The sequence below is a fragment of the Crocuta crocuta genome, unplaced genomic scaffold, assembly GCF_008692635.1.
Source record: "Crocuta crocuta isolate KB4526 unplaced genomic scaffold, BGI_CrCroc_1.0 scaffold528, whole genome shotgun sequence".
In the NCBI taxonomy this organism is placed as follows: Eukaryota; Metazoa; Chordata; class Mammalia; order Carnivora; family Hyaenidae; genus Crocuta; species Crocuta crocuta.
Window position 1 is genome coordinate 2,326,723 of NW_027530010.1, and position 15,077 is coordinate 2,341,799.

The 15,077-nt window shown below is 58.8% G+C and overlaps 1 protein-coding gene across 1 annotated transcript in view; it reads right to left on the reverse strand.

Annotated features, from left to right (window-relative positions):
- Positions 1-8,158: 8,158 nt before the first annotated feature.
- Positions 8,159-15,077, reverse strand: part of INSRR (insulin receptor related receptor) — a 14,770-nt gene continuing 7,851 nt past the window's right edge. Inside the window, exons 8-22 of the mRNA XM_077764204.1 lie at positions 13,530-13,778; positions 12,990-13,157; positions 12,707-12,902; positions 12,556-12,597; positions 12,265-12,485; positions 11,903-12,039; positions 11,656-11,818; positions 11,352-11,457; positions 10,684-10,736; positions 10,276-10,505; positions 9,672-9,782; positions 9,380-9,539; positions 8,951-9,080; positions 8,713-8,847; positions 8,159-8,495 (exon numbers count right to left, since the gene is read on the reverse strand). Coding sequence (XP_077620330.1) covers positions 8,255-8,495; positions 8,713-8,847; positions 8,951-9,080; positions 9,380-9,539; positions 9,672-9,782; positions 10,276-10,505; positions 10,684-10,736; positions 11,352-11,457; positions 11,656-11,818; positions 11,903-12,039; positions 12,265-12,485; positions 12,556-12,597; positions 12,707-12,902; positions 12,990-13,157; positions 13,530-13,778 — 2,342 coding nt within the window. The 3' untranslated portion in view covers positions 8,159-8,254. The remainder of the gene's footprint in view (positions 8,496-8,712; positions 8,848-8,950; positions 9,081-9,379; positions 9,540-9,671; positions 9,783-10,275; positions 10,506-10,683; positions 10,737-11,351; positions 11,458-11,655; positions 11,819-11,902; positions 12,040-12,264; positions 12,486-12,555; positions 12,598-12,706; positions 12,903-12,989; positions 13,158-13,529; positions 13,779-15,077) is intronic.

Consider the following 15,077-nt stretch of genomic DNA (forward strand, 5'->3'; position numbering starts at 1 on the left):
GGTTCGTGCTGCTGGATTATTCGTCTGGGCTGCCATAGTGAAATACCATAGTCTGGGGGGCATAAACGACAGACATTTATTTTCCCACAGTTCTGGAGTCTGGAATTCCAAGGTCAAGGTGCCAGCAGGGTTGATTTCTGGTGAGAGCTCTCTTCCTGGCTTGCAGATGTCTGCTTTCTTGCTGTGTCCTCACTTGGCTTTTCCTCTGTGCTTGTGCAGGGGTGGGGCTGGGGAGTATCTCGGCTGTCTCCTCCTCTTCTGATAAGGACATTGGTCCAATCAAATCAGGTCCCCACTCTTAGGACCCCGTTTAACCTTAATTACTTCTTTAAAGGCCCTCTCTCTCAACACAGTAACACTGGGGGGTTAGGGCTTCAACATATGAATATTGATGGGACATGATTTAGTCCACACGCCAAATGTCAACGCCTGTCCTCTCCCCTCCAGAAGCTTGCATCCTAAGGTAGGTAGGTCCACAGAAGAGATTTGGCGATTCACAGCGTACACTTCCTCCAGGACCTCAGGGGAGAGACCTGTCCTCTGGGGGGACGAGGGTGGAGGCTAAGTTTGCGAGGCGTCCGGGTTGGGCCATGATGAGAAGTCACGTGATCAGAGGTGAATGACCGTATGACCCAAAGCAATCTATAGATTCGGTGCGGTCCCTATCAAATTTCCAGTGGCACTTTTCACAGAAATAGAACAAACAATTCTAAAATCTGTATGCAATCACCGAAGACACAGAACAGCCCAAGCAATGTGGAGAAAGAACCAAGCTGTGGGCGTCACGTTCCTGATTGTGAAGTACATCACAAAGCTATAGTAGTCAAAACAGTACGGCGTTGGTGAAACAACACACAGGTCCACGGAACAGAGTAGAGGGCCCAGAAATAAATCCAGGCACAAATGGTCAATTAATTTATGACAAAGGAGCCAAGAACATACCAATGGGGGAAGGGAGGCCTCTTCAATAAATGGTGCTGGGAAAGCTGGACAGCCACATACGAAAGAATGGAACTCACCTTACACCACAAACAAAAACTAACTCACAATGGATTAAAGACCGGAGATTAAAGGAGATTAAAGGGACCCGAAACCATAAAACTCCTAGAAGAAAGCAGAGGTCGTAATCTCCTTGACATCAGTCTTGGTGGTGATTTTATGGATTTCACACCAAAAACAGAGGCAACAACAGGAAACATAAAGAAATGGGACTACATCAGGCTAAAAAGCTTCTGCACAACCAGAAACCACCAATACAATAAAAAGGCAACCTACTGAATGGGAGAAAATATTTGCAAATCATACATCTGGCAAGGGATTACTGTCTAAAATATATAAAGAACTCATGAAACCCAAACAATCTGATTAAAACATGAGCAGAGGATCTAGACAGACATTTTCCCAAAGGAGACAAACAGTTGGCCAACAGGCACACAGAAAGGCGCTCAATACCGCCAACCATCAGGGAAATGCAAATCCCAGGCAACAGAGCGACATCACCTCACACCTGTCAGAATCGAGAAATAACAAGTGTTGGCGAGGAGTGGAGAACTGGGAGCCCCCGTGCGCTGTTGGCAGGGATGTAAGTTGGTGCAGCCTCTATGGAAGGTTCTCAAGAGATTAAAACTAGAGCTACCATATGATCCAACAGTCCGGCTTCTGGGCATTTATCCAAAGGAAAAACCACCCTGACCTGAGCAGACACCTGTACCGCTACATTCACCATAGCATCACTTACAATAGTCAGGACACGGACGCGACCTAAATGTCCGTGGGTGGGTGACTGGGTAAACAAGATGTGGCATGTATGTGCAATGGAATAGTATGCAGCCATGAAAAGAAGGAAATCTTACTATTTGTAACAACATGGGTGGACTTGGAGGGCATTACGGGGAGTGAAGTAAACCAGAGAAAGACACACACTCTGTGATCTCACTTTTGTGTGGAATCTAAACAGAAACAAAACAAACCTCCAACTGACAGACAGAGAGGACAGGTGGGTGGCTGGCAGAGTTGGTGGCTGGGCAAAACAGATCAAGGGGGTCAAAAGGTACAAACTCCCAATTATAAAATAAATAAGTCATGAGGCTCTAATGTACATTGTGGTGACTATAGTTAATAACACTGTATCATAGGGCTGCCTGGGCGGCTCAGGTCATGATCTCGTGGTTTGCGGGTTCGAGCCCCCACACAGGGCTCTGTGCTGACAGCTCAGAGCCTGGAGCCAGCTTAGGATTCTGTGTCTCCCTTTCTCTCGGCCCCTCCCCCGCTCTCAAAAATAAAAACATTTTTAAAAAGTTCTCATCCCTAGAAAAAGAAATTTGTAACTATGTGTGGGGACAGATGTTAAGTAACTTTTTGTGGAGACCACTTGGCAGTAGACACAAATATCAACATTACATTGTATACCTGCCGGTAATATAACTGTAATCTATCAATATATCTGGATAAGAAAAGAAGCCCTGGGTAGAGGGGGTGCCCTGGGTACAGGGGCAGTCTGGGCAAAGCCCAGCTCGTGTTGAGAGCGTACTGGGTCGGACCTCTTTACCGTGTCCATGTCCCCTCCTCCTCAGGCCCCATTTGCTGCTCAGGTGACTTGCATGACAGCAAAGGGGAGAGCTGGCCGGGGCGGCCGGAGGAACGCAGAAGCAGCTGCAGCCCCTATGCCTGGAGTGGCTGTGTGTCCAGATGATGCCCGGGTTAGAGCAGGCAGCGCCTGGAGCAGGTTGAGAGGGATCCAGGGGTCCTGGGAGTCTGGAGAGGCTGCAGGGAAGGTTCTCGGTGACCCGCGAGTCAGGTTTCAGACCGCTTGGTGGTGATGGCGAAGGGAACCCGGCGGGCCCGAGGAGGCTCCCTCTGGCTGTCCTGGGGGACCTGACGAGCCGAGGACATCAAAGGCACCAGGACATCTGAGGATCAAGCAGAGAGATGTCTTGTAGATTCCGGGGGCTGGACCTGGAGGTCTGAGGTTTTCACTTTCTCTCCTCTAGCGCGCTCGGGAGTGTAGACCGTGGCCGGCAGGCCCGCAGACTTCCTGGTGCAGCCCTGGGGCCGAGGTCCTCACATGTGGTCTGAACATCAGCCACCACCCCTGCTAGAGGAGGCAGGTGAATCTGCAGATGTCTTGTGGCAGGCATCGTGCTTTGGGGCGTACTTGTGCAGTGGGCTTCCCACTTCCCAGATGAGTGCCACTGAGGCTAGAAGTAAGTTACCAATCACTTGCTGGAGCAAACGAGTATGTTTAGTTAGGATTCAGTTTGAGTCTAACTCCAAAGGTGGGGTTTCCTCTCTGCACTCTCTGCCCTTAGCTGCATTTTTTTTAAGTTGATTTATTTTGAGAGAGAGATAGAAAGGGGGGGAAAGAGGGAGAGAGAGCAAGAGCAGAGGAGGGATAGAGAGACAGGAGAGAGAGAGAGAATCCCAAGCAGGTTCCTCGCTGTCAGCACAGAGCCCGATGTGGGGCTCAATCCCACAAGCCACGAGATCGTGACCTGAGCCAAAATCAGGAGTCGGACACTTGGGGCGCCTGGGGGGCTCAGTCGGTTAAGCGTCCAACTTCGGCTCAGGTCGTGATCTCACGGTTCATGGCTTCAAGCCCCGTGTCAGGCTTTGTGCTGACAACTCCAAACCTGGAGCCTGCTTCTGATTCTGTGTTTTCCTCCCTCTCTGACCCTTCCCTGCTCATGCTCTGTCTCCCTCTCTCAAAAATAAATAAACATTAAAAAAAGAAAAAGAGCCAGACTCTTAACCGGCGGCGCTACCAGGTGCCCCTGCCCTCTGCTGCCGTAGCTGCTTTGTAATTAAATCACCAAGTGTCTGTTGAAAACGAATTCTGTGCTGGCGGGTGTGAGTTTCAGGGGCCACGGAGAAAAGGAAGGCCAATCTGCCTGGATCCAGGTTGTACGAGGCCAAGCAAGGCTTCAGGAAGGAGGTGTGGCGGGGAGCAGGTGATCCTCAGGATAAATGAGCAGGGGTGGGTGGAGGGGGGGAGCGAATGGGTGATGGTGAGGGGCTTCGAGCTGTAGGGTCCTCTGGGGAGGGGTATGAGTGAGTGTGAATGAGCGTGAAGGGCAGGGAGCGGGAGCTCCGTCTTGGCACTGGGGAGCCATGGGGAGCTTTCAGCAGGGAAGCAGTGGTGTGGGAGGTCAGCTCCCAGCTCGCATGGCGCTGGGGCACTGGGTCCGCTCGCCCAGCAGTGTGGCCCTCAGGGGCGGGGCCTGGCTTCGTTCGTCAACGTGCCTCCTTTCCCCAACACAGGACGACTGTCAGCATCTGCTCGGTGCTCAGGTGGTTTGGTGCTGGTGCCGGACAACCGTACGGCCGCCATTCCGGCCCATCAGGCCTTCCTGGCAGCCTTCCCCGGGGACCCAGCGCAGCGTGGGGCACCTCGGGGGCAGCGGGTCACAAAGGATCACTGGGACTCTGAATCCCAGCCCGGTCAGCTGTTGGTTGTGGGACTTCGGGCAAGTTCCTTCACTTCCTCAGGCCTCAGTTTCCTCATCTGCAAAATGTCAGCCACAGTACGAAGGCCGCCAGAATGTTCCGTGTGTTCGGGGCACTTAGGCTCGGTCATCGGAGGGGATAACAGCCTCCAAGGGGCTGGTCACTCTCCTGTCCCCAGCCCCACCCCTCCCTTGTTCACTCCGCTCTGTATACTCAGGACTTCGACTGCAAACCGCACTCACGGGCTCCTTGCTGGCCGGTCTCTGCCAGGTTCTGCCCACAGGGACGTCTGCTGCTGAAACAGGGGAGGACTTGGCCCTCCTGTTGGCTTCCTTTTGAGGCTGCTGCCTCCTCCGAGTGCTGGATCCGAGGTCCGTCCAAGTTTCCAGACTCAACCCAGCCTCACCCGCCTGCTCTCACAGCCTGGATGGAGCTGCTCCCTGCCTTATCGGTGCTGGTTAGTGTGTCCCCTCCCGCGCCCGCCCTCGGAGTCCAGCGCTCGCCTTCAGGGTGTCTGTGGAAATGCACAGACGGTTAAGCGTCTGACTCTTGATTTCGGCTCAGGTCATGGTCTGGCATGTCATGGGCTCGAGCCCCGCGTTGGGCTCTATGCTGACAGCGCAGAGCCTGCTTGGGATTCTCTCTCTCTCCCTCTCTCTCTGCCCCTCCCCAGCTTGCTCTGTCTCTCTCTAAATGAATAAATAAACTTAAAAGAAAAAAGAAATGCTATCACGATTCGATAGCAGCGATCGTCTGTGTGGCGCTCTCCAGCTCAGAGTGCTCTGCGTCCATTATTTTGTTTCAGGCCTTGGCCTTCCTTCCTGGGGGGCTCTCCCTCAGGTGAGGCTGCTTCCAAGAGAGGCCACTGTGCTCCTGTGCCATCCCCCAGTCTCTCAGAGCCCCGTCTTCCTCCTCCCTGCATCAGGGGTGATGCTGGCTGCACCCCTTCCCAGCTCCGTGTCTCGTCTGAGATGCATGATCTGTGCACAAGCTCTCCTTCCTCTGCCTCCCAGAGAGGAAGACGCCTTGTCTCATTTTCTTGAGAACCTTCTTCATGGGCTCAGGATTTCTTCCCTACTGCCACCTCATCTTCTGTGTATCCTTCACCCGCCCCCTCTCCCGCACCTCTGCCCGCTCCTCCCCTCCCCCCCTCCAGTTCTGCACAAGCATCTCCGGCAGTGACCAAGCAGAAAGCCTCCCTGCTGTTGCTCCCAAGGGCAGGGTGGGGGGAAGGGCCAGACCCATGGAGAGCAGAGAGCAGGGCAGGGGAGAGGGGGAGAGGTCCTGGGGTGGCCTCTCAGCTTCCACGGCATGCGGAGAGAGGTTCTGGGCTCCTGTCTCCCTGTCTGTCTGTCTCTGCTCTTACCGCCTCCCCAGCACCCATGCTTTCCTGTCCCGGCATAGAGAAGGCCCGGGGGTTCAGAGCTGCAGCTCTGGGGTGTTGGTGGGGAAGGAGGCCCCTGAACGAGCCCCGCTTTCTGTCCTAGGACTTCAGCCAACCTTGTCCTGGGACAGCCTCCCTTCTGCCCACCCGGAGAGCTTGCTTCTTACCGGCGCCCCCCTCCCCTCCCCCCAGGCTGCGGTGACAGCAAGGAAGGCAGAGAGAATGGCTCCTGGCCTGCTCGGTCTGCGAAGCCCAGCCGATCAGATGTCCTGCCTTTCCAGGAACCGAAGGACGGAACATCCAAGCTGGGGCTGCAATATCTAACGTGGGCCAAGAGTCGGGGCACGGGCTGTGTATCTCCCCGCTGTACAAGGAGAAGGGCAAATCCTCCTGAGTCAGGGTAATCCAGTATCCAGGCGACACTCGGAACCCCTGTCCCACGGCCCTTCGGGGGCCCTTTCCACAGCGAGGACCCTGGGACACTTAAGGGACACGTAAGCCTCTCTGAGAAGGGCAGGTGACATCCAGCACCGCGCAGGTTAGGGGGTGTGGGTGGCGGGGAGGGCTTGATCCCCCTGCGGCCGTCCAGGCCTGTGCAAGTGCTGGTGTGGCTGTGTGCTCTGTGTGGGTCTCCCTTGGGGCCCCTTGTGGAGTGTCCCCCCTTCTAGGTGGCCGGAGGCCTGTCAGAGACCGGGAACCCCGGGGGAGAAGGTCAGCCTCCCCAGCTCCATTCTCCCTAACCTGTGGTTCCACAAGCAACCATTAGGGGGCACTGTTGCTTCAGCCACCAGTGACAGGCAGGGTCAGGGCGCTGGGGTCCAGCGGGACAGGTGGTCCTTGCCGCCGGCGTGGTGTAAATGAGTTGTGATTGCTGTCACCGGAATGGTCTCACTCAGGCTCACGCCCACTCTGCTCAGGCCCTGCTGTGGGTGTGCAGGGCACACGTGAGCAAATCAAGCCCTGAAGAGCAAACGTCCCCAGATGCGGGGTCCACGGCAGCGTGTGGCAGTGTGGGAGCCAGGGCCCCGAGGCCTGGAGGCAGGAGACGCTGGCACGGAACGCTAAAGGGCCCTGAGCCGTGACCAGCCCCTTCTGCCTGCATCGTCTTCACCAAGGTTTTAAGTCCTTTATCTGCAGCTCTTCCTGGCATAAAAGCCTGGAAATGGACTCCCCTGGGCTCCTTCAATACGCCTCCAGGGCATCTCTGCTGCGGGTGATCTAAGGGAGCCAGACGCACAGACTCTGCTCGCTGTCCCTGCCCTGGCTGGGGGGGCGTCCAGCATGGACTGGTCGTCAGGGCCCCTCCCCCCCCCGCTCTGCCCACTGCATCTGTCCTCTGATGCCCCGGAGACGTGTGCCTGGAGGAGGCAGCGTGGGGCCACCTAACGATGAGGTGTGGGGGACGGGTGCGCAAGGCCGGGAGGCCAGAGACAGTTTTCCTGCCAGGCTCAGCCACCTCTGGCTGCCTGAGCGGCAGCCACCGCCATGGCAACCCGGGCTGGTAGGTCCTCATGGAGGTGGTGTTTTGACAGCCGAGTATTTATCCTGTATCCCGGCCTCAGGGTCACCGCGTCAAGTCCCCAAGGAGGGAGGGAGGAAGTTCAGCCAGTGTTAACACCATATAGATGGAGAGATAATGGGCTGCCCGGGACCAGGGCACAGACAGACCTCAGCATTTATTGTACCTTCTCCAGTCTTCCCGTGAGAGGCAGGGGGTGGGGGGTAGGAGTGAGGGCAGGGAGGAAGCAAGGCTCTCAAAGCCTTAATCATCCTGGGGCAGGAGGGAGGTTAAGGGGAAGGGGCTGCCCCTGGGGAGGAGGGCGGAGGAGCACCAAACTTGGGGGGTCCTGGGTGTGGTGAAGGAGAGGAGGAGGTGAGGGCGGGCTACAGGGCCAGGCTAGGAACCTGCTCACCCAGGTCTCTGCTCTCCCCGCACCCCTGGTGCATGGGGCAGAGGGGAGGAGGTGAAATGCAGATCTGAGCAGGGCAGTCGTGTAGACACCCCCTCCCCAGCCTCCCACACGTGGATAGAGAAGGTTCCAAGCCTCATGCAGTTGCTCATCTGGTTTTGAGTGGGTTGACGGCCCCAGAGGTCCACAGGACATCCAGAGCTGAGGCTGGGGGGTGGGCTCTCTGGACGCCGCCTTCTGGCTGGGTGGGCCCCCCTCCCCAGGCTGGACTTCACGTCCACTCCTCTTGCTGTGACCTTCCTCACCTTCTCCCGGAGAACTCAGACTCCTCCTATGGTGAGTCTGCTCCGCCCCCTCCGCCCCCACCCAATCCTCCTGCTCCCTGGCCAAGCCTGGGCCGCCCCCTGGCCTTTCTGAGCATGGGGTGGGGTGTGGATGTCTGCACACCCCAGGGCCTCAAAGGTCAGGAGCCTTCCTCTGCCCGTGGGAGGCCAGTCACCCAGGGAAGAGGGTGGCTTCAGTGCCCTGGGCCCCCGTTTTGGGGGCTGCAGTCTGAGGAGGCCCCTTCTGGGGTTGGTAGGGAGTCGGGCTTCGCCTCGGGCAGTGGGGCCCCCCGGGCCCCCCGGCACTCTGGGCTGTAGTAGAAGGAAAAGAGGCGGAAGGAGGGCCGCAGCTCCTCGCGAATGCTGTCCAGGATGTGGGTGAAGGTGGGCCGCAGGCGTGGGTTCTGTTGCCAGCAGCGGCTCATCAGCTCCTGCCTGGGGTGGGGGACAGCATGAGAAGAGGCCTCTGGTGCAAAGTGGGGTGCGGGGGCCTGCCTCGGGAGGGCCGCAGGGGAGGAAATGGGGTTGTAGTGGGGATTCAGAATGGGAAGGCTGAGAGCTGGGCACCGTGGGCAAAGAAGCATCAGAGGAAGCGGGGCCAGAATCGTGGGGGCGGGGCAGGGAAGATGGCATGGAGAGTGGGGGGACTCACAGCTGAAGGGGGCAGCTCTCCAGCTCCTCCAGCACCCCACCATCCATGACAAACTTGAGCACCTGCTCGTTGGACAGGCCCTGGTAGGGTTGTTCAGCCAGAGTCGCGATCTCCCAGAGCACCACACCAAAGGACCTGGGGGGCACGCAGGAGGGCCTGAGCCCAGCACCTTGCACCCAGGCCTCTGCCCAACCCCGCCTGCACACCCCCTGGGCCCTCTGCTCCAGCCAGGCCCCACCAGACATCCGAGTGGGTGGTGAAGATTCCGTCTTTGAGGGACTCGGGGGCCATCCAGCGCACGGGCAGCAGTCCTTTCCCACCCTTGCGGTAATAGTCCGTCTCATACACATCGCGGGTCATTCCAAAGTCTGCAAAGTGAAGGCGGACAGGGGTGGGGCCGCAGAACCGCACCCCAGCCCCTGCCCCGGCCCTCTCCCCACCACAGCCTCCAAGAATCCTGGAATGCGGGGGCTCAAAGAACCTCAGAGATCATCCCACCCCAACCACCCCACCCCTCTGGCCTTGGGCGAGAAGCCTGGGATCCAGGGGTGGGGGTGGGGGTGGCTGTTAGGGGCAGAGCTGTGGGCCACGCCTGGCTCTCCTAGTCTAGCTTAGGGAGAGTCCCTCCACTCCCCAGGCGGCCCCTACCCGCCTGCACCCTCTGTACCCCCGATCTTGACGGTGAAGTCCTGGGACACCATGCAGTTTCGGGCCGCCAGGTCTCGGTGCACGAACTTTTTGGCGGCAAGGTAGGCCATACCATCCGCAATCTCGCCAGCCATCTGGATCATATCTTCCAGGGCTGGCCGGGGGAGCCCTGGGTTGTTCTGGAGCCAAGAGAGGGGGCGGGTGAAGAAGGAACCAGGAGGTTGGACTCCTGCCCAAGGATTCCCCCACAACTGTGCCCAAGTCAACTCTAACTTCCCAGCCCCTTGGCCCAGGGTCTTTCTGGTCCCCACCTCTGCCTCGGGCCGCAAAGATCGAAGATGGCTCTTGAGGTCCCCACGGGTCATCAACTCCATGATGACCAGAGCTGGCTGGCCCTGAGACACCACACCCAGGAGACGTACCTGGGAGGGACAAAGAACCTGTCGCAGGTGCACCCAGGCTCCCCTTGACCCACCTGGCCAAAGTACTGACCTGCTGTGACCACAACCTGACCCAGACACCACCCCTGACCCAACCATGACCATAGCCCTAATCCTGATCTAACAATGACCCTGACCCTAACCCATGACCTTGATCATAACCATCATTCCAATCTTCATGATTCACCCTGCTCTGACCTTGGTCCCAATCAGGATCCTAATAATGACACTCAGTATTGCTTCCCAACCATGACTGATCCCAGCCCCAGCCATGATTTTACCGTGGCCCCACCATGACCCGGTTTTGAGTCCAACCCTAACCATGACCTTTACCTCAGTTAGGATCTTAACCACAGTCCCAACCCTGACCTTGACGGTGCCCTGACCTCATCCTTGACCCTCCCTACCCTTCTTACCATATGACTTTCAGCCTAATTATGACCCTGCCCTGGCACTGACCCTGATCCTCCCTTACCACATGGTGACACTTGAACGCCTTCATGACGGAGGCTTCCTTGAGGAACTCGATGCGCTCTCGTGGGCTGGCCAGCTCGTTCACCGTCTTCAGGGCCACGGGTGTGGACTCCTCTCCAGCCTCAAGTCCTTGTGCCAGTCCCTCGTATACCATCCCAAAGGAGCCCTGGCCCAGTTCCCGGATTATGGAGATCTGCTCCCGAGGCACCTCCCACTCATCAGGGATGTACACTGTGGGGAGGTGGCGGTCACGAGGCAAGAACACTGCTGTGTGCCACAGCCCCGAGCACTTTTCTCCTCTTCGGAAGGGCTCAGGTCCCAAGGCTGCCTTCTCTAAGAAGGTGTCCTGGAGGTGTGCTTGGCCCGCCTCCGGTCTCCCACACCCCTGTCCACCCACTCCCAGACCTACTCTCAGAGGCGCTGAAGTACTCTGGGTTCACGGAGGCATACAGGGTGCTGTTTCTGCAAAGGGAGGTGAGGGGGTCAGGCTAGAAGTGTCCCCGGGAAGGAAGGAGCAATGTCAGAGGACAAAGAGGAGGGAGGTTACTGACCACACTCCCATCCCAGATCAGGGGTGACCCTGGGGGTCCCTACGCACGTTCCAAGCCCTGGGATCTGGGCTCTGACGGGCTAGGAATGGGGAGGACCGGGGTGGAGCAGCCCCTGCCTGCTCAGGCGGTCCTCAGCACCCAGCTAAGCAAAATCCTGCCTCCATCGCCCTCCTGTGTTCAGCCCCAGGAGCATCTGCTACCGACTGATCCAGGGCACATGGTGAGGCTCCTGTCACTTCCCCTGCAGGCTGAGAACGTGGTGACCAACAGTCCCCGTGTGCCCAGACCAGGGAGTCCTAGGAGGCGGGCCTTTCACTGGTAAGGTCGGGAAAGTTGCCGGTAAACTGGGGTGAGCGGTCACCCCCTGAAAGGCATGTCTCCTCCATGCTGCCCTCAGGGGATAAGTTAGGGCTCTAGGGAGTCCTCTGTGCTGTCTCACCTGTCATCCTCTGACTGCACACTGACCTTGTGATGAGGGTTCAGGGGGAGAAGGGGGAGGGGACCCAGTAAGACTGGTCATCATCACCTCTTCCTGCCGTAGAAGAAACCGAGGGCAGCAAGAATGACGAGCAGCATGAGCCCCACGGGGGTGACAGTGAGAAGGACGCGCAGCCCCCCGGAGTCTTCCTCCTCTGGTGGTCAGAGGGCAGCAGATGGTAGGGTCAAAGATGGAGAAGTCAGAGAGCAAGGGACACTTCTCCTCTCACAAAGGGAAATGAGAGCAGGGGAGGAATACAGTGGAGTGGCCTTGGCTTCCACAACCATAGATGGGGCCGGGGACCCAGGTGGGGCTGCTCGGAGGGCAGGTCTGGGCCAGAGGCTATGCACACCTGGGCCAGGGATGTAGAAAGCGATACTCTCTGTCCAGGATCCGTTGCCAGCCAGCGAGGTTGCCCGAACTCTGGCGGAGTAGTTTCCGGGGGGCAGAAGGGCCAGGTGGACCCCCCCAAACTTGGCATATCGCAGGCGGGACACGCACAGCACGGTGGCCTCCTGAGGACAACATCGAACAGTTGGCTGCGAAAAGGATGGAGGCAGAAACTGGGTCCGGGTTAGGGGGCCCCCTGGGGTACCTACCTCTCCCAAGCGGCGGTATTTGATTTCATACTTGAGGATGAGTCCGTTGGGGTCCGGGGGTTCGAGCCAGCGCAGGAGGACACTGCTCTTGCTGGCTGCCTCCCAGGCCACCTTCCCTGGGATGCCATCGGCTTCTCCTGTGGGAGAGGGCAGCAGGCAGTCAGGTCTCAAGTACTTACTTTCACCTTCATGTTCAAACCCAAGGGGGTCACCCTGGGAGGTTCCAGGAAGCTCTAGGATTATGCGAACTTGGGGACTCGGAAGGGTGAGCAGAGGGAGGTCGGACTCGCTAGCTGGAGCACTAATTGGATAGAGTCCTTGGGGTCAGTGGGGGGGGCGGAGTAGAAGGCGGGGTCACCTACTGTGGGGCATGGTGCGGGCAAAGACGAAGGTGGCCGCGCTGCAGCCCACGGTGTGCGCCGCGTGGTTGCAGGCGTGGATATCGATCCGATATTCCGTGAAGTGGCGAAGGCCACTCAGCACTGCTCGCTCCCGGGGCACTTTGTCCTCCTGGATCTCGAAATCTGAGCTGTTCCCCCCAAGCCGGAGCGCCCCGGCTGCCCGGCGGTGCCTCCCTGAGTCTCTGGGGAGTGCGCGAGTCAGAGCCAAGGCGGCGGCCCGGGACCCCCGCCCCTCAGTCCCGCCCCGCTCACCTGTGAGGGCTCTTATTGATGGACGTCACCTTCCAGGGGGATCTGGGGAGACCAGGATGGGCGGGGTCAGCCCCGCCCGCAACGCGTCCCCATCTGGGCCCCGCCCTCACCCCTCCAGCCTGACCCCTCTCNGGCCCGCGTCGCGCCGCACTTGGGGATGGTGATGGCGTTATGCAGAAAGTTTTCGAACTTCTTCTGGAACGAGGCTTCTTGCGCCTCCAGCGGTGGCAGGACCTGCCCGGGAGGTGGGTGCTGGCAAGGGCAGCAGCCGGGCTCCGTCTCGGCCTCGAGCTCCGCGTCCTCGCGGTCGAAGCGCAGGTCGCTGTTGCTGGTGGGCAGCCGCAAGCCTGGCGCGACGCAGGGAAAGGCGGTTAGACGCACGGCGCCGCGGCCCCCGCCCCAGCCCCTCCGGCCCGCGCCGCTGCCCTGCCCACCGCGGTGGCAGTAGTCGTTCAGGTAGAGGTCGCCGTCCTCCGCGAGACGCTGCCACAGCACCAGGTAGTAGGTGAGGTTCCCGTTGCGCTGAGTCGGTGGCTTCCAGCGCACCAGCAGGTGGGACGAGGAATTGGACATGGAGATGACATCCTGGGGCACCGTGGGCGCTGGGAACGTAAGTGGGGTACAGCTGAGGGGCCGCGGGATCCCCCTTTCAAATACTGTCTGGGAAGGGGCCCCTCTCTTTCTCCCAAGGATTTGGTGACCCGCAAACTCCCTGGAACTCAGAATCCTGGCCTTCCCTTTCCCCTCAAAGGCCCTTGAACTGGCTCAAGTGTTCCCCCTTCACTCTCTCCCAGCCACCGCCCCCCCTAGGACCCGGGCGGATGCCCCCTGTTCTTTCTGGGACTCTAACATCTGGCTTCCCCGTCTCCAGGGGCCAGGTGTTCCGTTACCCAGCTTCTCTATGTCTCTGTGTCCCTCCTTCTCCTTCGGACTCAGGCACCTAGCTCGCACGCCCTTCTAAGTCTTCAGCCTACCCGCTGGCAGGGTTCGGAGGTAGACGATGGGGCTCTGGGCTCCCTGGTGGGGGCTGTCCTCGGCCGTGGTCAGGGTGATGGCCCGCACGAACACCGCGTACTGAGTCCAGGGCTTGAGGGGGGCTAGAGTCACCCCTGGCTCCTGGGCGCGGCTTAGGGGCAGCTCCACATCCAGCAGGTTCCAGCTCTGGGTCCCGCAGGCATCGGGGCCTATGTGCTCCGTGGCATTCTGGAACGGGCTGAACATCCCGCCCCCAGGAACTGAGGGGTGGCTCAGCCCCACCCCAGTGCTTAGCACCCCCTCTTCTCTGAACCACCTGGAGACTGTCATTGTCATTCTCCTTCCAGTATGCATGAAGGCACCCCGCTTTTTGGGGGGCACCCACTGAGTGGGTCCAGCTCAGAGCTGGAACTGGGCCAGGACCCACAGCCTGTGTGGGAGCGAGCCCAGTCGCAGCCATGCTGCAAGGCGCTGACCGTAGGGGAGCTTCCTGAAGGAATGCTTAGAGTCTCCACCTTTTGAGCCCAGAGCCAGCTGGGTACAGTTGTGTAGATTGTGAGCTGCACAAGCCAGGCCGGGGGTGCCATGTACATTGCAGCCCACGTTAGTGCCCCTCAAAGTGTGGTCCACGGACCAGGAGATTCAGCATTATCTGGGAGCTTGCTAGAAATGCAGATTCCTGGGCCCTACCCAGGTCTAAGTGAATCAGAACCTGTGGGGATAGGGCCCAGGAATCTGCATTTAACAGTCTCCAGCTCCCCCTGCTAGAGACCTTCACCTACCACTGAGGCCTAGGAGAGCCTTGGCCGTTTGACCAGGCCGCCCACCATTGACCCCCTTCCTCCCAGGCCAGGCCCTGTGCTAGTGGGAAGGTAAGGGCTCTCGGTTTTAGTTCCCAGGAACCGCTTCCAAGCCAGGTGGTTCCATCTTCTGCCTCCCATAGACGGGGCTACTCCTCACTGCTGCCCTCCCAGCCCCACCTCTCTCCTCTAAGAATTTCAGTTTTGATTCCTAGCCATGCTTTTGGAGAAATACTTCCTGTGGTCGAACCACTGCCCCCCCCGCCCCCCTGCGCTGGTCAGCACACTCTCTCGGAAGAAAAGAGCAGCCTGTCCTTGGCTGTCCCTGCTCCCTCCCTTCCTCCGGCTTTAATGAAATGCTGGCAAAGCTACGCATAAAACTGGCCAAATTAGTGGGTACTCCCCAAACCGCTGCTGGGGCAGGAGCATGTGGTCAGTACAGAACATAAGCATAGTGAATTGAAGTTTAATTATCCATGCCTTCCCAGCGGGGCTCCTATCCTGGTCTCTCGGAAGTCCTGACTGTTCTCTCCAGTTCACTGGGGAGGTGAAACTGAGGCACGGAGGGATGAATAAAGTGAGGGGACAACCAGACGTGGGCCCTGCAAGCGAGTGCGACGTGAAGGTCCTGGCTCCTGGGCTCTGCACAGCCCCCCGCAGCGCTCTGCCCTTACCTGACTGCTTTTGAGAATGGATTGGGCGGGGCCGGTGTGGCCCCACCCCTCCCTGGCCCCGCCCCCAGCGCTG